Here is a 21,506-nt window from a genome sequence, read left to right as displayed (position 1 = left end):
TTAGAAATAACTTGTCCATTTCCACAGACATCCCAGTTGGAAACTTAGTTAAAATTCTGGGGGCTTCCCGGGGCTTCCCTGGTGGCGCAGTGGTTGAGCGTCCGCCTGCTGATGCAGGGGACATGGGTTTGTGCCCCGGTCCGGGAGGATCCCACATGCCGCGGAGTGGCTGGGCCCGTGAGCCATGGCCGCTGAGCCTGTGCGTCCGGAGCCTGTGCTCCACAACGGGAGAGGCCACAACAGTGAGAGGCCCGCGTACCGCAAAAAAAAATAAATAAATAAATAAAAGAGGCAGAAGGATATCAACCTAAATTCAAAAGTCCACTATCTCTGCATTTACCACCTCTCCTCTGGCTTGAGGGATGTTTTGATTTGTAAAGACTGTAGAAATATGACAAAAATAAAGACAAATTACATCACAATAGAATTTTACAGTACATCTGTTTAATTATATTATGACCATTAATGCAATATCTGCAATAATTTAACCGAGATAACAATAAAAAAAATGGCATAATGACAGTTTAAAGCTGGTTCAATCACGATTTTACAAGCTTATTATTAAGAGTGAAAACAGAAGACTATTTAAAATAGCTAAGAAGATAACATGTGTCATAGTGCTTAATGTTTCTGTAACTGTTGGTAAGGCTTCCATCTAAATCTGATGCAGAATTCTCAATGGCATTGAAACAGTTCTTTTCTCAGCCACACGCATGGTATATATACACTGTGCTATGAGTCTGGAAGACACTGGCTATGGGTGCCGCTTCTTGTCTTCAGCTGGGACTGTGCAATATCAGCAAGTGCGCTCTGTATCTTTTCCAGAAGCATGTCCCCTCGATAAACAACATCCTCCAGACACGTAGCAGCTTCGTGATTTTCTTCTTCCAGCTTATACAAGCTTGCAGCCTTTATAAGACACAAATTTAAGAATGTTCTGAGAAATGAAAAACTTGGAGATTAATGAAAGTTGAGGCGGAAAGAACCTGCAGTAAAAGTATTTACTTTTAAATCTGATGACTACCCAACCATTGTGATAGAGTTTTCAGCTGCAGAAATCCTAAGATCAGATAAAACTTTCAGTGGCAGAAATCCTAAGATCAGAGTCTTCTCTGAATAAATTAACTTAAAAGATGACTTTTCGATTGGAGATCTCTGGATGGCTACATGAGACGCCCTTCCACACTGCTTTTGGACACTACTATTCTACTCCACACCCAGAATGTGCCCCTCCTCTCACTCTTTTCAAGGAAAAGAAGCAAACTGAGGAAAATGGCAAGTTTTCTTTAAGCTCAAAATTGGACAATTATACACATTCAGCTCAGTCTTTAACAGACTACAGTAGTTTACAGTAAAATTCCCACTTTAAAATTTAGATTAACTTTGAAAATTGTAACAAAAGGCACTAAATCTACCTCTTTAATTCAAAATTCTCTACTCACAAAATTCTCAAAGGAAAAGATATTTTTACCTGTAAAGCAGCTGTAGATTCTTCACTGGGTAAGGAATCTATCAAAACATCAATGTCTTTTGCTGTTCGTGCAATCAACGCTGCAAAAAGCTGGGCATATTCTAGAGAAAGATGGTACTCATTTAGGATATTAGAGAATCTCAAGTTTTCAGAAAGAGAAATTAAACTTTATGAAAACAGAAAACTTCATAACTTTTTCTGTAGCAGGCTCCTAATGATTGAAGTGTAATTTTAACACATCAATTCTATTATGTTTGAGAATTAGCTTTAATATTAACTCAAATTGGAATGTAAGCATAATGTATATCATTTCATTTATTAGGACAATACAGTGGTCACTTGAATAAAGGAATCTATAAATGGGATGCCTTTCTTATTAAGGTCCCTCAAGTAAAATTCAGCTAAATTCATACAATTCTCCTCTAAACAAGTAAAACGTCTGTTATTTGACAAGAAAAGAATTATGAGGTGTTACATAAATTGACTATAACAAATTCATTTCTTTTATGACAAACTTGTAGTAATATTCTCAAACAATAACATTTTTAGAAAGCCATAAATAAGTTGAATTTTTCAATAAATCTAATTTTAAGGGATTACAGGTAATGTGAGAGTCAAACTAAGAGAAGCCAAGAAAATCTATTTACCTTCTGTAGGATTAGCTGGCTGATCTTTGTTAATGGCTGTCTGAATATTACTAAAAGAGGCAGGAGGACCACACTGCTGCAACACTCCAATGGCATTACAAAACTGATCTGCAAGCTTGAGGCCAAAGGAAAGGTGGCAAAGTTAGAAAGGATTTATCTGTTTTACCGATTTTATTGGTGACGGCAGCAACAATGTTCCTATTATAATGGTCTCTGAGCAAGAAAATAAAACAGAAAGGAGTAATTCTGGATAACATAAACCAGTTACTAACAATGATTAAATGTTTTAATCATGCAAAGAAACTACGTCTGGTTTCAATCAAAGAAATACAAAATAATCTTTCTTTTCTTCCCACGGTAACAGAATGACTAGAGAAATATATGCCAATACTTACTGCAAGCACAAGTAAAGACTTTTGGGGAAGTAGTGGTGGAAAAGAGCAAATGTGATAGGCAAATATCTAAGAATGGCCCCAGGGTAAATTTTAAAATGTGACCCCTTTTCTCAAACTAGAGTAGTTACAAGAATAAAAGTGGGGAAAAGACTGCACCTTAAGTATTCTGAAATGTTTTTCTCCAGGACTCAAGCTGTGAACTCCCAGGGCTCTGAAAGTATTCCTTAATCAGTTTTGAAGATTGAGAATACCAAGTCCTTACTGAAACCGTGTCCCATGGGGTTAATGGAAGCTGTCACAGTAACAAAAATACTGGAGTACGTCTTACAGAACAGCAGATAAGGGAACAGCTTGTTAGAAACCCCTCTGCTTGTAACCTGCCTTTAATGATTAAGACTGCTTTAGGTTTTTTTTTCTTTCCCTAATTGCACACCCTCCAAGCTTCACGTAGCCCATGTCACACCGCACCAGACTTCTTACCACCCCTACAGATAATGCTGCTGATGCGTGCATCACTGTAGTAACAGGGGCTTAAGTTGTTTTCCAGAAATTTGGAAGATTTGGAGTGGGCCCCTGCCCAGTTCAGACCAGCTAAGAATAGTTGGGACCACCAACCCTAAAACTGGTCCCGTGCACAACACCAATTACCTCACCTTTTCCCTACCTCCACCCACCCTTCCCCAGGCCTGAGAACACCCTGCTTCTTTATCCCATAAAATCTCAAGCCTCTTGCCTTCTGGAAAGCAATCTGAGATTTGTTCTCCTGTCTCCTCACTCCGCTGCCTCCTGAATAAATAAACCCCTTCTCTGCTGCGAAACTCAGTGTCTCAGTGTTTGGCCTGCTCCAAGTCCAGCAAACAAACCTGGCTCCATAACATTACCATCTCCAAACCTAAGATTCCTAGTCTTCCCACCAACTTCTCTCCATAGTCCCGACCTCTCAAACCTCAATTCCTTACCTCCAATCAGTGAATCAGCATTTCCACTAACATTCACTGCCATTATTTGAATGACAGAACTCAAAGTCAACTGTTTCCTTTGTTTAATATCTAATTTCTATTGAGAATCTCCTAGTGAACCAGTCTAACTTCAGACTCAACTTTCATCTTCAAATCCTGCTAATACTACTACAAATCTTTCCCTTTTCCTTCTACCATCACTGCTGCTGTTAGTTCAACTTCACACAAGAATTGTTTACAACAGACTCCTTATTAATTTCTAGTTCTTATTTTCTTTTTTTAAATTATTTATTTTTGGCTGCTTTGGGTCTTTGTTGCTGCAAGCCGGCTTTCTCTAGTTGTGGCGAGCGGGGGCTACTCTTTGTTGTGGTGCACGGGCTTCTCACTGGGGTGGCTTCTCTTGTTGCAGAGCACAGGCTCTAGGTGCAGGGGCTTCAGTAGTTGTGGCTCACGGGCTCAGTAGTTGTGGCTCGCCGTCTCTAGAGCACAGGCTCAGGGGTTGTGACACACAGGCTTAGCTGCTCCACAGCATGTGGGATCTTCCCAGACCAGGGATCGAACCCGTGTCCCCTGCATTGGCAGGCAAATTCTTAACCACTGTGCCACCAGGGAAGTTCCTAGTTCTTATTATTTTCTATGTTATTTTACTCTGCTCAAAAATTCTGAGTTTGCCCCAGCATGGTCTTCAAGATAAATCTCCAAGTCTTCAGGCTATTTCAAAGCTTTCAATAATCTAAGTCAACGCTACTTGTTCATTATCTACTCCTCCTTCACATATGCCTGACTGGTGATAATTCATTCCTGACTACACTGCTTTTGCTCACATTTTGCAAAGGTAATAGAGTGGCAGTTACTGCTCTGAAGCTGTACAAACGTGGATTCTAATTCTGGTTCTGGTAACTCAAGTTTCTTTTAATTTTTAAATTGGGAACATTCTCACATTATAGCATTGTTATGAAGAAGACAGAAAACACACACAAATATTCAACACACTGGCTATTTGCTCTGTCCTTATGAAGCTCTCAAAATCCATTTATTCAACAAATACTTATCAAAAATCAACTCTATGACAAGCATTGTATATAACTGTATAAACACACTGATACAGTGAACAAGACAGTTTCTGCTCTCATGGAGTTCTCAGTGGGTAAAATAAATTTTATTTTAATAACTTCACAAATAATTACAATTCAGATAAATGCTAATAAGATTCCCTCTATTTTAATTAATATCACTCAACAGTTCACGTTACTTCAGCACTTACAGCTGAAAACACTCAATTCATTACAACTCCTAACCACATACTGCCTTTGCATTATTTAAATGTCTCTTGAGTATATGACATCTTTCTAATCAGACTGTAAACTCCTCAAGGAGTATTTCTCTGTAACCATGGTGGTGCACCCATCATGGATACCAGGCACCCATACCAGTTAACCTAGAGGTTTTTCTCCAAAATCCAATGATCAGCCTGCCTACCATGGAGTTAAGGGTCATATTCACTTTTCCTTACGATCCTTCTGGCTGAGACATGTATGAATACACAACATTTCCCCTAAAATAACATTTGTATCCAGCTGCATCATTACAATTTGATTTTGTAAAGCCTCAAAGGAGTATCTCCCTGAGGGAGACTGGTTGGCAGCCCAGGCAAGTCACCAAAGGTAGAATTTACCTTGGTGAATTCATCAACATTTAGGGGCTGGCCCTCACACACAAAGTAGATCAGTTTCTTGTGAGCAGATTCACACTCTTCAAGTGCACAGACTAATAACAGGAATACCAACTTATTAGCTTCCGCTGAGAAAAAACTGGCAAGAGACCAGGTACTTGGATTTTCCAGTCAACATCTCACCTGGGACATCAAATTATAAATAGAATAACAGAAATGTAAACAAGTTAGCTCTTAATGGTAATAAGTATATGAATTCTTTGGCTTGCATATACTTTCTACGTACACATAACAGGAAAAATAATCAGAAGGATCAAAGTAAGGGGGTCTACTCACAACACCTGACTTTTCATAGGGAGTAGACCCACTGGCAGGCATTTTAAAAACCTTAAATAAAGACATACGAAGGTCAGAAGATTGACTATCATAAAGACGTCGGTTTTCCCTAAACTGACATGCTGGGGGCGCGGCCAAGAGATGGAACCCTTGGTCTATAGGAACCAACTAAGATGAAACAAAACTTTTCACTTTACTATCACTCCCGCCCCAACCTGAAAATTTTGGCGAAGGAATATTCTCGGCTAACATCTAATGGCAAAAATCCAATCATTAAGAACAAGAATTGCCCTCCGTGGGTTAAAATTGATAAGGGGATAAAAGCTTCCGCTTCCTCTCCCCTCCCGGCCAAAGAGGAGCACTCCCATAAGCACCACTGACAAGCAAATAAAACCTTTCCGAGAGAACATGATAAGGCCGTGAAGCGTGACAGTCCACGCAGTCCTGTCACGGAGTGGAGTGAGATCCTCCACTTCGCAGGCTAAGAGGCCGCTGGCTCCCGCAAAGCCCCGCCGCCGGCCTAAGACCTTCCAGACCGCGGCGCCGCCTCCCTCCAAACCCCAGCGCTTGATGCTGAAGCCCGGCCTCAGTCCACTCCCCACTTCCGAGTTTTGTCCCTCGGACCTCTTTTTCTGCCTTGCTTTCCCTCGGGAAAGAAGACGACGGAGATTAATCGCGTGCAATTACTCACCGAGTTCACGGCGTCCTGCAACTGCGTGAGCCGATCCGCCATGTTCCTCCCGCAAACAAAAAGACGCGAGAGTAGCTGCTCGTACGCAATTGGGCAGCTCTAGGATGCGTCATGGCCAATCACGGGGCTGCGTTCTTGGAGGGGTGGAGTCAAGCCTTACTCCACGCCCGGCGCGGAGTGGGCGGGACTGCGCGGAGTGGGCGGGACTTTCCGGAGGCCTACTTTATATGGACTACCTCCACCTGGGGCGACTCAGCTCTGCGCACGTTCAGTAACGCGGGGACTGTACAGGGCCGACATTGTTTGCGGGGGGCAACATACTTTCGCGTGGCTTTTAGGTGTTAAACACTTTACAGAGATTGTTGTATTATGCGGTTTTTAAAAGTAATTTTCCCTATCCTCCCTTGTATCCATTTATAAACATCGCCTTGAATACTTGACATGGACCACAAAACATACGCAGCAAACAACTAAAGAATACTTGGGAATCACGGTACCGACTTGAGTGTCAAGAAATCCAAATTAAAATTCAGCAAGTAATCAGGACGGGCTGTGTTCGGGTGGCCCTCCGTTGCTTTTGGGTGCGGAACGCCTGGATACGTACTTAAATGTGGGTGTGCTGGGGCAGCTGACACACGTGAGGTGGAAAGTGTCCAAAACTAGTACTAAACTGAGCTGTAATTACCGTGTTGGAAGATTATGGAAAACAGGTCTTGTGGGCAAAAGTGAGAGGAGGAAGACGGTAAGGTAAAAGGTAAGGTGTAACCAGCATCTCTTGTTTGTGTGACTGCGAGAAACTCGGTAAGGAACAGAGCAGGGCTGGTGGAGAAGAGAGTGGAAGTTTCACAGTGGGAAAGAGGAGAAGGTAGTGGGAAAAGAGGAGGTTCCTGGAAAATAAGCCAGGTGCGTAGGTGCGGTATGTTCAGTTTTAAAAAAGATAAGCTGTGCAATTTAGGCTTAGACTTGGGACCTATTGAGGGTTTCAGTGTGAAGAGTGTTGGTCAAAACTTGGTATTTAAGGAAAGTTAGAGCCTGGGGATAGTCTGGAAAGAAATGAGGCTGGAATCAGCTAATGACTGCTTTGTGGACTTCAGACAAACTCACGGACCCTCCTCCTCAGGCTGATTATCCCTGATTACCCTCCTGGGGTTGGGGGAGGGTGGAGAAAACTCTCCGTTGGGAACTTGGCTTGTGGGATCTACTCCAGCCCTAGCTGGGAAGCTCCACTTCTGCTTCACCACCACACGACCCCACCTCCAAACAATCGACAAAACTGCTGGGACCTAATTGGGAACCTCTACAGGTGAGGCACCTCCCCCCTTAATGGGATTATTGAGAGAATTCTAATTTGTTTTAACTGTAATATGGGGTAAGCTTGTGACCCTCTCTTCTCACCCCCAGCTGAGAGTGTTCTTTACTGAATGTCTGCCACGTACCAGAAAGTTATGTGGGTGCTGGGTTTGCAAAGATGAATAAGCCAGGGGCTCACAAGGAGGAGGGGTCTGCAGTTATTCAAGAATGAGGTGAGTTGGGCCTAGACTAGGGTGTTGAGTCTGAGAAGAGAAGACAAGGCTAGTTTTGAAGGAAAAATTCACACGGATTGGTGCCTGGCTGGATACAGAGGGATGAATGACAGCACCCGTGAAGGGAGAATACTAAGTTTTGTAGCCTGATTGAAGAGAATTTGGGCACGGGGTAGAACCACTCTGAAGCAACTCCTATTACAACCCAACTTCCATCCTGTTGTCCTGTCGTTACGTTCCTTACAGTTTTCAGTAGCTCCACAGAGACTTCAGGTTGATGTTCAGCCATTTCTGCTTGGATTTCAAGGTTGACCATAATCTGGCTCTAGGAAACAGATTCCCGCCTCCTCGTGCAATAGTTTTCTGAGTGAAATAATCACTTCAGATTATTCAGCCACAGCCCCTGAAAACTTTTGTTTTTCCTGTGCTTCTTAAGCCTCTTCTGGCCATGGACCCCTAAAGAATCAGATGAAAACTGTGGACCTTTCCCCAGACCAGGCTCTCAAAATTTTGCATACATTTTCAGGGGTTTATGAACCTCTTGAAGCTGTGGACTTCAGGTAATAATCCACCTGCAAAATGCAGTCTTATATGTGTAGCTCAGGATGCCTCAACAGTGGCTCTATTGACGTTTGAGGCTGATTACATTCTCTGTTCTGAGGTGCTGTCCTGTGCATTGTAGGATGTTTGCCAGCATCCCTGTCCTCTACTCACGAGATGAGAGTAGCAACGCCCCCCCACCCAGTCGTGACAACACAAAATATCTCCAGATATTCCCAGATGACTCTTAGCAAGTGTGGGGCAAAATTGCCTCCAATTGATAACCACTCAATTCTTTACCTTTATCAAAACAATTTCTTTGCTGTTATTTAATTCACAGTCGATCTTTTAAAGTTTTACTTTTTACTTTTAATGTAAATTTTATGAATTACTAGATTCCACATGGACCCCTTCTCTCTCATGATTTTGACTTTTTTTTTTTTTTTTTTTTTTTTTTTGCGGTACGCGGGCCTCTCACTGTTGTGGCCTCTCCCGTTGCGGAGCACAGGCTCCGGACGCGCAGGCTCAGCGGCCATGGCTCACGGGCCCAGCCGCTCTGCGGCATGTGGGATCTTCCCGCACCGGGGCACGAACCCGTGTCCCCTGCATCGGCAGGCGGACTCTCAACCACTGCGCCACCAGGGAAGAAGCCCCGACATTTTTTTCATATGCTTTTTAATTTGCTTTTCTTGAATCCCCTACTGGATTATATGGTTTTAAGAGGAGGAACTCAGTATTATGTATCTCTTATCTTTGAAACACAATTTTGGTAAGTATGTCCTTTTAAACTTTATATTATTAAAAGTTTCAAACATACACAAAAGTAGAGAGAATAGTATGGTGAACACTCATGTACCCATCACCCAGCTTTGATTTTTTATCAACTCATAGCCAATCTTGTAGTAAGTACTTTGATTTTTTTAATCTGTAGTGACTCCCTATTTTTTCAGGAAAAAAAACTCTTTAACAGTTCTTTAACTTGACATTCTAGACCCTTAACTACCTTTATTACCTACTCAGTCACAATTTATTAAACATCTAAACTGTTCCAAGCACTGTGCTGAAATACTGTAAAGAAGCATTTGCTACATTAGATTCTTTGCAATTCCCTACAGATGCTCTGCTGTTTCGTACTCCTATGCACATCATATAAGATGCATTAATTCTCTCTTCCTTGTATGAAAAGCCCACACTTCCATCCCTACCTCGATTTTGTTCCCCTGTTGATCATCCACTCAGCTTTAAACCTCATTTTAAATGTTTCTTTCTTGATAAAACCTTTCCTGAAACCCTGGAGTAAGTTAGTTGCTCCCAATCTTCAGAATTGTTCCTTGTACTTGTTATTCCACTTAACACATTGAGGTTTAATTATCCATACATGACTCTAATTTACTCACCACCATGAGCTACTTGTGGGCAGGAAACATATTTTAATTGTTTCCATATTTCCAATGCCTAGCACCTAGCATTTAGCCTGACAGAAGACTCTGAATGCATATTTATGGACTAAATGAATGAATTTCCTAGCATAATGATTTCCATATGTTACTAAATAAACATTTATTGAATTTAATTTAATGAACACAGTCCAAAGAATGTAACCCGCAGGAAGAACAAGTGTTAAAAAATACAGAGCAATAAAATGGATAACTAATAAGAACCTGCTGTATAAAAAAAATAAATAAAATTCAAAAAAACAATACAGAGCAAAGGTGAGGTTAGAATGAGATAGAATACATGGGCAAGCTTCACAGAGCACCTTTCCTGCCTTTCCCCTGGAGCTCTATTCCCATCTCCATCCACGGTGTCTTGGGTTTTGTCAAAAATCTAGGATAGGTTGCCTGCCTTCTTTTTCTAGACTTGAAGCAGTCCTTAAGGCTCGAGTTATCTATATCTTGGATTTGGGAATCTTGTCAGTTTTTGTGTTTCCTTTCAATTCTTAGGAATAAAAACTCATCTGCAAAGCTGCTGGGCCCATTTGCTTCACAGGTTGCCAGTGGAACTCTGACATGAGCAAGGAACCCCAGCCAATATTCTTCCCAAGCTGTTACAGTATTTTGGAGCCAAGGTAATGAGGCCCTCTGCTGCTTACTGACACATCTGTCATCAGCTGTCCACTGCAGGCACAGGGAACTGCAATGCTAAAGTGTGGAAGAGAGGGAATGGGGTTAGTTCAGGGAAGTGAAATTAATTCAGCATGGCCAGCATAGAGGAGTTGAGTTGCAGCAAGAACCTGGAGAGCTGGACAGGCGCTACATCATGAAAAACATTATGTGTCATATTCAGGAAGATGGACTGTTAAATCCTGAATGCTTTTACCAGAAAACCTTTAGCAGTATACTTTAAAAAATTTTTTATTTTCTTATTCAAAAGCCATACACATTCAATGTAGAAATTTTACAAAGAGCAGAAATGTGCAGAGAAAATCATTCTTAATCCAATCACCTGGAGATAAACTCTTTTAAACATTTTGATAATGTTCTTTCAACCTTTCTATGCATATAAACATGAATGCATATTAGAAAGAAAACAAAATAAAGCTTATACTATATACATATATATATATTGCTTTTTAACTTGCCTTTTCATAAACACTTCCTGATCAATCAGTTGCCTTTTAAAAAATGATTTTTGAAGGGCTACAAGGTATTCTATTATATGGCTGCGTTACAGGTTATTTAATTAACTTATTGTTGGGCATTTAGGTTGTTTTAGTTTTTTTGCTATTGTAAATAACATCTTGAACAGTTTTGTGCACTAATATATATATATAATTTTTATACATATTTACATGCTTAAATCCAAAAGTGCAATTATCACACCAAAGCTGAGTATTTTTAAGATTTCTAATACAGCTCATGCCATAAAAAGTTGTATGAAATTACACTCTCACTAGTTAGATCTTAGAATGTCTTCTCAGCTCTTTCACCCACACTCGAAGTTCTTGTTCTTTTAAAATATTTACAGCTTAGTTTCTTAATTTGATTTTGTTTGTTACTAGTGAATTTGAACATTTTTTCATGTGTTTACTGGCCATTTGTGTTTCCTTTCTTCTATTTTTTTGTTTTTTTAATTCCCTATTCATGTCGTTTGCTAACTTTTACTTTTGGTCATCAACTTGACTTTTCATATGGTTTATTGTTTATGGTGTTTATTGACTTTATTAAAATTTTTAAGTAGCCAAATCTACCAATCTTTTCCTTTATGGTTTCCTCCTTCGCTTTTTTGCTTAGAAAGTTCCTCCACTGAATAATTCTGATCACTTCTGGTTTGGCGCTGCCAGATTCCAATAGATTTTTGCTCAAATAAACTCTTAAAAGAAAAAAAAAGACAGTTCCATCATTCTGCGATCAACTTTTTTTTTTAAACGTGTATTTCTTCTAGCTCTTTTAAGATTTTAATTTTATTTATTACTTTGGGATTTCATTGTGACAATGTGAGATAGAGTTGTAATCCTCCCTCCCCAGTACAGTGCAGCTAATCAGTTATCAGACACAATTTACTGAATAATCCATCCACGGGTCCAAATGCTACCCTTATAATCGCTGCTATCATCGTCCCGGGGTTTCATCTATTGAGAGTTAGTGGAAAGAGGGTATGTAGGACAGTGAATAAACACCATAGGAATAAATAGTACTACCGCAGGTGTGAACATTTGGGCCAGGCAGAGGAAGGACAGTAAAAGAGTTGTGCCTATTAATATTATGGTGATTGCTATAGGTTTTTAGTTTAGTAGTGGATTAACCACATATGGAATTTTCAACATAGTTGCTTATTAAAGTAGATAACTGAAAAAGTTAAAGAGCAGGAAAAATAAAGCAGGGCAATCTTCCCCAAATAAATAAACCTATATTTATAGGTTTACCTATAAACCTAATTCCACAATCGTCTCACGAGCCATCTGTCACATGGACTACGGTCCTTTAAACAGCCCTCACGTATAAAATTTGAGAGAGGAAGTTCAGATGAAGGTCTTGAGTCTTCGAGGATAATTTCACTTAGAGAAAACGAAACATTTTTAATTGTGGCGCTCATCACCAGCGCAATAACCACCACAGAAACAGCACTGCCCCCGTATTTTCATACCAACATCTCCCTGAGGAGCTAAGGCAATTGCGACAGGGAGAAACGATCAACTCCAGCGTTTTGAGCACCAGATTCCTGTTTTTTTTCCGTTTGCAAAGGAAACGCGGGAAACTGGAGCCTGGAGACGTTAGGCCGCAACAGAAAGGGTTATTTTTCACTCGAACGGTAGTTTTCGTAAGTGCGAAAGATACCAAAGTGAGAAGTACAGGTTACAACCCAGAACTTCCTGGGGTCGCCGCAGCCCTCGGCGCAAGGGTGCCCGCAGCGCCGCCGGCCGGGAGGAGGCGAGCGCCGCCCGGGCACGCCCCTCCGCTCCCGTCCCCGCCCTCGCCCCGGGGGGCGCCGTCGCCGTGACGTGAGGGGCTGGAGGAGGCGTGGGGCCGCGCAGCGGGGCTGATTGCCGGAACTGGAGCCCTCTGCCGGGGCGGGGGGCGCGCGGGCTCTGCGGGGCTGGCAGGTGTGCTGCGCGTGCACCTAGCGAGCGATGGCGCCGGACGCGGGCGCCCCGGGATAGCGCGGGCTAGGTGGCGGCGCCCGGTTGGGGCAGCAATGGAGCTCCTTCGGCTGCTGCTCCTGGCTGTGTTGGCGTCGGAACCGGCGGCGGCCGCCGGAGCCGAGACCGTCGGGAACTCCAGCGAGGGTAAGGTCGGGGGCGCCTGACTGCTGCAACCCAAACTTGGTCTTGCATTTCTTGCAAGGTCAGAGTCCACCCCGGGGTCTGTCCGCGCAGCGGGGGAGACGGTGAGTTCAGAAACGGCAGGAATGGATCGAGGTCCTTTCCTGCAGAAGGCAAGTCCCATTGCTAAGGAGGCCTTAATGTCAACCTCCTAATTTAGGCTGGGGGGAATGGGAAGAGATAGGAAACTCTCTTGTTCAGACACATTATTCTCTCCCTTAGGGTGCAGCCATGTTTGTAGGTTTTATTTAACACATTAAAACACCTCTTTGCTCCCAAGTGGCTGGTCTGAGCGTCTGGACTGCGAGGCTTGATGCAGCCAAGGTGCAGCGGGTTTTTGTACTCCAAAATCTAGGTGCTTTTCAAACTGGTTATGCTCTACGGAGTTTCAGAGGAAAAGTGAACCCAGAATGGGACTTTAGACCATAGGTCATGTGCTTGGTGAATGGATTTTAGCAATAGTTGGTGGTTTGTTAATATAAACTGTAAAAAGCGTTAATTGTATGAAGCTGATAATCATGTGCTTTTCCATGGGGTCGAGAACATACTTGGTTTTGTTTTGAGCTTAAGAGACTAGTTGGAGTTCTGAAACATAATATTTTCTGAATAATGTGATTCTGTTTCTGAATGCGTATCTTTGAAAAGCACTTGTGCAAACTGAATCCTAGAATTTTTGCCTAGAATTTAAGGCCAAAGCTGAAAAGGGCGGTTATAGTTCTGCAGAAAAAATAGCCTTATTTATAACAGGGCGCTAACATTCACTGCGCGCAGTATGTGCCAGGTGCTTTTCATGGCAGTGTTATTTAATCCTTACCACCTTGTTAGATAATTATTGTCCTCACTGGTGGAGGATGAACCTGAGGCCCAAGACGATGCTCACTACACAAGTAAACAGCTAAGAGGGGCACAGACAGCAGATGAACCCGTGTGTCTTGCTGTCAATTTCATGGTCTTCCACTTCTACAAAGCTGCCCTCCAGTGAGAATGTTTTACTTAGTGTGGTGCTTTACACTTAGTTCTTCTCTGAATTCTCATTCCTCAAAGTAGAGTCTCTTCTCCCTCCCTCATATGGCTATTTCCATTCTTCCAAGGTGAAGAATCTGAGAGATTGACTTGGCAGATGATCAGACGAGAGGAGGAATGTGAGAAGTTAATGTTTTTCAGACACTGTTTCTCCCCTCTGCGATTACAGCACTGTTATTTCCTCAGCCACGTTATTCTTCTGGCCTTGCATCAGTATTGCTGTTCTGTGCAGAAGAGGGACAGCAGGTGGTAACTTGACTGCTGAGGGTTAATGAAAGCTGATATTCTCCACATCTGTCAGATAAAGATCAGAGTGGAAATTAAGGAAGACTTAGTTCCAGACTTGCATGGTCCTCCTGGAAAATGTCTGGATTTCTGTTTGAGGATTCTGATGAGTATACAAACTCGAAATTGAGTAGCTGCTGTAAGTTAGGAGGATTTACCCATCTCTAGCAGAAAGAGCTAAACACCTTGACTAGTGGCTTAGAAGCTAAGTGAATCTTTGAAGGTGGCAGATCGAGTTCTAGAATGTCTGAGGATGGTGCTTTCTGCGACCAGCAGGAGATGAACCATACATCTAAACAGTTTTCCCTTCTCTTGGAGTCCCGGTTCCCTGCTACCGTGAACACCTTTCGTTATTGATTCAGGTTCATATCTGGTAACTCACAGGAACTTACCTAGTGATTGGAGTTGAGCAGAGTGCTATTTGAACCTTCTCCAGTTTGTGCTATCCATAATGCTTAAGGAAGGTAGCAGGCCACTTGTGTAGTTAGTTGCAGGTGTTCTCTTTCTCTCAAAAGTGTGTGCATTTTTGTGTTTCCTTTCACCTTTTAGGGCTAATGAAAATTCATAAGAAAGTATCAATGAGAAATTGGGAGGGGCAGTTGAATGCTGGCCCGCTCAAGTAGCTGAACGGTTTTTGTTTTTAATATTCCATCTGAAGAGAATTATGAAGACTAACCGTTGACAAATCTGTCCTAGAATTTTTCTGTTGAGTTAAAGCAGAAACAGTGGAGGTACATTTCAGTAAATAGTAAAAAGGAAGAGGTGGAAAATTTGAAGGTTGCAAGTTTAGGATCTGATTGAGAAAGAAAAGGAACATATTGGGATTGGGCAGCTCTTTTTAGAATGGAATTATTGGAAGGAAAGAGTGACTCTGGGTAGGAATGGAGGAAGGGTATGAAAAATAGAAAAGGGTCCCCTGCTGTACGTTAGATGACAAGAAACATTTTTGCCAGAGAAAGCAGAGGAGAACTACAGCTTAAGTGCTCAGTCTCGTGTTAGCCATTTGCCCTGTAATAGCCTTCTTTTTTTTTGTTAAATTTATTTATTTTCGGCTGCATTGGGTCTTCGTTGCCGCACGCGGGCTTTCTCTAGTTGCCGTGAGCGGGAGCTACTCTTCGTTGTGGAGCATGGGCTTCTCATTGTGGTGTCTTCTCTTGTTGCGGAGCACGGACTCTAGGTGTGCGGGCTTCAGTAGTTGTGGCACGTGGGCTCAGTAGTTGTGGCTCGCGGGCTCTAGAGCGCAAGCTCAGTAGAGCCACACACGGGCTTACTTGCTCCGCAGCACGTGGGATCTTCCTGGACCAGGGCTCGAACCCGTGTCCCCTGCATTGGCAGGCGGATTCTTAACCACTGCGCCACCAGGGAAGCCCTGCCCTGTAATATCCTTGATGTGCTGTCTTTCCTGTCCACTCCTCAAGTCATAAGATCTAATTATCCCTCAAAAAATGTTTCTGATGCATCCTTTTCCAGATGACTTAGAAGTGCAGTTAAGTTCCTGTTAACCTCTTCAGGACATATTTTTGTATTTGTGTCTTCCTTTGCCATGTCTGTTTTTATGAGTAGAAATGAAATGCAGTTTCTGCCAGGCTAGACTGTTAAAGTTGTTTTGACTTTCAGTATATTTCCTTGTCAGTCTGTGGAAGTCACTTTCTCAACTCGCTGTTCATGATGGATGTGCTGGGAGTTTTATACCTGTTAGACCTCTTCTTCCCACTAGTTTATTTGTAGGAGGACCATACTGACTGCCTGCATTTTTTTTTTTTTTTTGATAAGGACATGAGCCTCTGAAACATTGGAAAGCTAACAGAAACTAATAATGATATTTTATTGTGTAGTGTTGACAGTTTACAATTTTTTTCCCATTTGATACTTTCAGCAGCCACGTGATGTATGCAGCACAGTTAACTGCATTTTACCATGAGGGAACTGAGGCCCATAGGAAATAATTACTTGTCTGAGGTCACAAAATTCAACTGTCATTTACCAAACATTTACTGTGTGCCAACCAGGTGCCTGGCACTGTGTGAGGCTCCGGAACATCAAATATGAAAGGGCCCTGCAAGTCAGGACTCAAACCGTAACTGGTTTGTTTAATATACAGTATTCTATAAAAATTGTGAAATGGCTCTTGGATTGCCAGAGGATTTTCACACAAAAGTTAGATAAAGAGAACTAAGAATAGGAAAAAATATAGCTTTCCTTCCCTAATTCATCAAACGTTGTGTTAGGAGTTCTCACGCCTTGGCTGGACATTAGAATCACCTGGAGCCTTGAAAAAAAGGCATGTTGGTGAAGAGACAGCTAGAAATTGAAATAGAAAATAAAAAGTAAATTTATAATACCATCAAGAAATATTAAATATTTAGGGATAATTATAATGGGATATGTTACAATCTCTATAGAGAAAACTATACAACATTCTTGAGATAAATTAAGAAAATAAATAGAGGGATATCTCAAATTCGTAGATTAGAAAAATTCTGTTATAAAGGTATCATTTCTGCCTAAATTAATACATTCAGTGCCATCTCAATCAAATCCCAGCAGGGTTTTTTTTGTGGAAATTGACAAGCTGCTTTCTGAAATTTATATGGAAATGAAAAAGGGCCAAAAATACTCAAGACAGTCTTGAGGAGGAAGAACAATTTGGGGCAGAAATTAAGACAGTGTAATATTGGTGTTAGGATAGGCAAATAGACCAATGGTACACAGTTAAAGAGTCCAGCAATAAACCCTCACATATGTCACTTGACTTATGTGAAAGGTGGAATTGCTGAGCAGTAAGGAAACTACTTTCAATAAAGGTTGCTATGTCAACAGGATATTCATATGGGAAAATGAACCTTGACCATCCCGCCTCACACCATACATAAAAATCAGTTTCAGGTTGATTTTAGACTTAAATGTGAAAGGTAGAACAAAGTTCTAGACATTAATATGGGGAATGTATCTTCCTGATCTTGGAATGTGTTGGCAAAGAGTTCTTTAAAATCATAAAGGAAAAACTTGAGAAATTGGACTACATTAAAATTGAAACTTCTGTTAATCTAAAGGTATCGAGAGTGAAAAGACAAGCTATAAGAGTGGGAGAAGATATTTGTAACACATATCTGACAGAATACTCATATCAGTGATGACTAAAGAGTTCCTAAAATTCAATAAGTACAGATAATCCAGTTTTTAAAATGGGCAAAAGGCTTAACAGACCCTTTCACAAAGAGGATATTTAAATAACCAATAGGTAAAACAAAATGTTCTTACCAAGTGTTGGTGAGAGTATAGTGTAACTGGAATACTTCCTCACAAGCTGATAGAGGTCTAAATTGGCAAAACCATGTTGGATAACTGTTCAGGAGTATCTACTAAAATTGAACATAAGTATACCCTGTTACCTGATAATTCTACTCACAGGTTGTACCCAATAGAAATGTGTACATGTGCACCAAAAGACACATACAAAAAATTGTCCGAATGGAGTTATTTATAATTACTGCAAACTAGAAATAGTCCAAATGTTCGTTAACAGTAGAATAGATAAATAAATGGTGGTATATTTATTTCATGAAGCATACAGCAGTGAAAGTGAATGAGTAACAGTTACGATAGCAGCTGGGATGAATCTCACAAATAAATTGTTGATTTTTAAAAAGCTAGACACAAAAGAATTCATGCTGTATGATTCCATTTAATTAAATTTCAAAAAAAAAATGCCCATCTGTGGTGTTAAAAGTTAGGATCATGGTTACCTCTGGGGAGGAGGGAAGAGGTAGTGATTGGAAGAGGCCACCAGGTGACCTCTAAGAGGTTAGAATGCTGTTTCTTGATCTGGCAGTGTAAACTTTGTGCACTTCTTTGTAGGCATTTTTTTAAAAATTTAATTAATTAATTAATTTAGGCTGCGACTGGTCTTAGTTGCAGCATGCAGGATCTTCTTTGCGGCATGCGGGATTTTTTTTTTTTTTTTTAAATTGCGGCATGCAAACTCTTAGTTGCGGCATGCATGTGAGATCTAGTTCCCTGACCAGGGATAGAACCTGGGGGCCCCCTGCAGTAGGAGCACGGAGTCTTACCCACTGGACCACCAGGTAAGTCCCTGAATGTTATTTTAAAGAATATTTGTTTTGTAATTGATACTTGAACCCTAACCCCAGGAATTTTGATTTAACTGGTTGGAGAGGGGCCCAGGCAACAATATCTTTTAAAAAGCACCTTCAGATAATTGTAACGTACAACCAAGGTGAATGACCACTGTATTAGAATTCCTTTCTAAGAAGGACACCTCATAAGCACTACAGAAAATATGAAAAATAGGAAATGTGTAAAGAAAAGAAAACATTATTTAAAATACACCACATAGGTACCTGTTTTTAATAGCCCTACCTACTTCATCAAGTGACCAGTTTTTTAAAAATAATGTATACAGTGTCTCTCCCCTTTGTTGTCTGGCTTCTTTCTAGTTCTTGTCACAGGCATTTGGCTGGGGAAAGAGGGTTAGTAGGCATCACCTTCCTTTCGGAAGCTTTCGGAAATCTGTTTCTGAAATGGCAGGTGCTCTTCTCGAAGAAGTCGGAAGCAGAGACTGTCACTTAGTGTTTTGGTCCTGATCATTTTATATTCTCACAGAAGCTGTTTTCATTTCTGATTTTCTTAATGAGAACAAGACTTCTTAGTTATTTTAACTATTTTAAATCAAAGGTGATCTGCTACACTATCACAGCAAAAACCTTCTCAAATAGGTTTATTGCTTGGCATATATATGTACACACACACATATGTATATGTTTTTTCTAGAGTATTCTTTCACAAAATAGACTATTTTATTTCTTATTTCTTATTCATGCTGGGATAGTAACAGCCTATATGTTCATTAGTAAGGGATTGGTTGAATAATCATGTTTACCTAGAATGGGATATTATATAGCTTTTAAAATGATAAAGCTAGAATTATCTGTTGATGTGGAAAGATATCTAAGATCTATGAAATGGCTATACCAAACATATTTGTGTCTTTCTTTTTCCATCTACATAGAGATGCTCATGCTGATATCTGCCTAAATCCTGAAAGGTGTATACCAAACTGTTAATAGTGATTATTTCTGTACAGTGTACTTGCTGGAGGAATTAACTTTCTCTACAGTTCTTGCCTTTTAAAATATGGCTTATGTATGATCTGGAACAATATTACCATTTTAAGGGAAAAACAAAACAGGTGACACCTGTTGAGTGTGGAGAGTGTCACCGTTTTGTCTAGATTGTGTCCCTGTTTTATAAATTTCACATGAAGAGTTGAGGTAGAACCTGTGTTTTGAGTGCCATCAAGGAAGGAGGTTTTTTTCAAATTGTGCATTTCATTTCTGGTAAGAACGCCTCATTATTGCTATAGAAATCTGATAAACAATGAAATGTGTAAAGAAAAGGCACTTAGGGCTTCCCTGGTGGTACAGTGATTAAAAATCTGCCTGCTAATGCAGGGGACACGGGTTCGAGCCCTGGTCCGGGAAGATCCCACATGCCGTGGAGCAACTAAGCCCGTGCACCACAACTACTGAGCCTGTGCTCTAGAGCCCGTGAGCCACAATTGCTGAGCCCGTGTGCCACAACTACTGAAGCCCACGCGCCTAGAGCCCGTGCTCTGCAACAAGAGAAGCCACCGCAATGAGAAGCCCGCGCACCACAACGCAGCGTAACCCTCGCTCTCCGCAACTAGAGAGAAACCTGCGCGCAGCAACGAAGACCCAATGCAGCCAAAAATAAATAAAATAAAAATAAATTTAAAAAAAAGAAAGAAAAGGCACTTAACATACATTCCCAGGAATACCTACTTTTATTACCCCTACTTATTTTGTTAAGTTACCAGTTGTTTAGTAGTATATTTTAATTTCTATGGTCCTGTCTTTCCTTACTGTCTTTTAAATCACTGAACGTTTTGGTTCTCCAAGTATTTCTGAGTTGTGATTTATCTTCACCCTTGTGTGATAGATTAAGGAAACGTTAAGAAAACCAACGCTTCACTAACTGATAGCTTCAGTCTCTTCCAGGGCTTATAAATGTTCTGGGTAGTATTTTGATTCAAGGCCCATGTAATGGGAGACAGATGTAAAGATCATCAAAAATTTCTAAGATAGGCTTAAGGGCAAATTTAAGTGTAAGTTAAGTGATTATAACCTTTATGAATTTACTTACATCAGTTCTGGTCACAGTATTCAATAATAGGCAGAGCGACTAGTCCATAAGTACTTAAATAAGTATTTGTCAAATAGAGAAAATGGGATGGGGACGGACTGAAAAAACAGAAAAACTGAAAATGTAACTCGAAAAGGCAGGCCAGTAAGTGAGCTGAGTGCTTTGGACAGTTAAAGGATGGAAATCCAATTAATTCCTAGGAAAACAAACTGAGACTGCTCTTAGACTGGAATTTGTGGATAGTTTTAAGAGTTGGAAGGTGGAGAATGGATGGGACCAAAGTTAAAGTGCAATACATGAAAAGTTTTTAGGGCCATTTACCGAGGTCCACTTAATTTTATGTATAATTTGGTTTCCTAATAAAGTAATCCTGATGCTGGGAAGACCTGGAATATTAAAATGTTCCTTGTTCCCCTTTAAAAACAAAAAAAAAAACCCCAGAAAGCTCCCCACGTTTTCCAGACTTCCCTAGATTCTGTTAGCCACTTCCTAATATTTTTACCTCTATTCAGGCTGGAGTTTTGTTCCACATACAAGGTGAAATGCCTTTCCAGTTACATAAATAGAAAATACACCACCTTCATTTGTCATTGTTACAACTATTAAAATTTTCTCAGGATTTTTAGAAATTAAATTAGAACCACAAATAACCTTTTTTTCTATAATCAATTAAAAAGTTATGAAGATAATATAATAACATCATGGAGTTTGGGGAAATTTTATAGAGAGTAACCTTTATTTTAGTTCTAGCAATGTTTGTATGTTCTGTTTGGCTTTCTTGGTTAGCCTTTCTTGATAGTCTTTTTTTTAATCATCCAAATGGAGTACTTGTGTTAAATACAAGAACAACAAAAAGTGCTGAAAAAATTAGCCTTCTTAGGAAACGGTACATGAGAATGAGTTCGTGTCTGGGGTGTTTTCTTTTAGCTCCCACTGACTCAAATTTCCTTCTAAAATAAAACATGATCCTTCCACTGTGGGACTCTGGTGAATATAAATCTTTACCTCATCACCTACTT

General features: G+C 40.7%; 2 protein-coding genes across 3 annotated transcripts in view; one reads left to right on the top strand and one right to left on the bottom strand.

Annotated features, from left to right (window-relative positions):
• Positions 1-424: 424 nt before the first annotated feature.
• MED21 (mediator complex subunit 21) lies at positions 425-6,278 on the bottom strand. 2 transcript variants are annotated; one of them, XM_089919981.1, is made up of 5 exons: positions 6,172-6,228; positions 5,481-5,531; positions 2,119-2,233; positions 1,472-1,572; positions 425-909 (listed from the first exon to the last, which is right to left on the bottom strand). In XM_089919981.1, the coding sequence occupies exons 1-5, from the start codon at positions 6,211-6,213 to the stop codon at positions 733-735; spliced, it is 486 nt and encodes a 161-aa protein (XP_089776107.1). In that variant the 5' UTR covers positions 6,214-6,228; the 3' UTR covers positions 425-732. The 2 variants fall into 2 exon arrangements, with proteins under 2 accessions (XP_089776107.1, XP_022433533.1); XM_022577825.3 differs by lacking the exon at positions 5,481-5,531 and having other exon boundaries at positions 6,172-6,278.
• Positions 6,279-12,738: 6,460 nt separating this feature from the next.
• TM7SF3 (transmembrane 7 superfamily member 3) overlaps positions 12,739-21,506 on the top strand; it is a 36,305-nt gene continuing 27,537 nt past the window's right edge. The window contains exon 1 of the mRNA XM_022577823.3: positions 12,739-12,960. Coding sequence (XP_022433531.1) covers positions 12,870-12,960 — 91 coding nt within the window. The 5' untranslated portion in view covers positions 12,739-12,869. The remainder of the gene's footprint in view (positions 12,961-21,506) is intronic.

This window comes from Delphinapterus leucas, chromosome 11 (genome assembly GCF_059928025.1).
Source record: "Delphinapterus leucas isolate spDelLeu-1000000601 "Yukka" chromosome 11, BTC_Dleu_Yukka2, whole genome shotgun sequence".
In the NCBI taxonomy this organism is placed as follows: domain Eukaryota; kingdom Metazoa; phylum Chordata; class Mammalia; order Artiodactyla; family Monodontidae; genus Delphinapterus; species Delphinapterus leucas.
The sequence above is the reverse complement of the archived record's forward strand: the minus strand, read 5'-3'. Positions and strand labels throughout refer to the sequence as shown.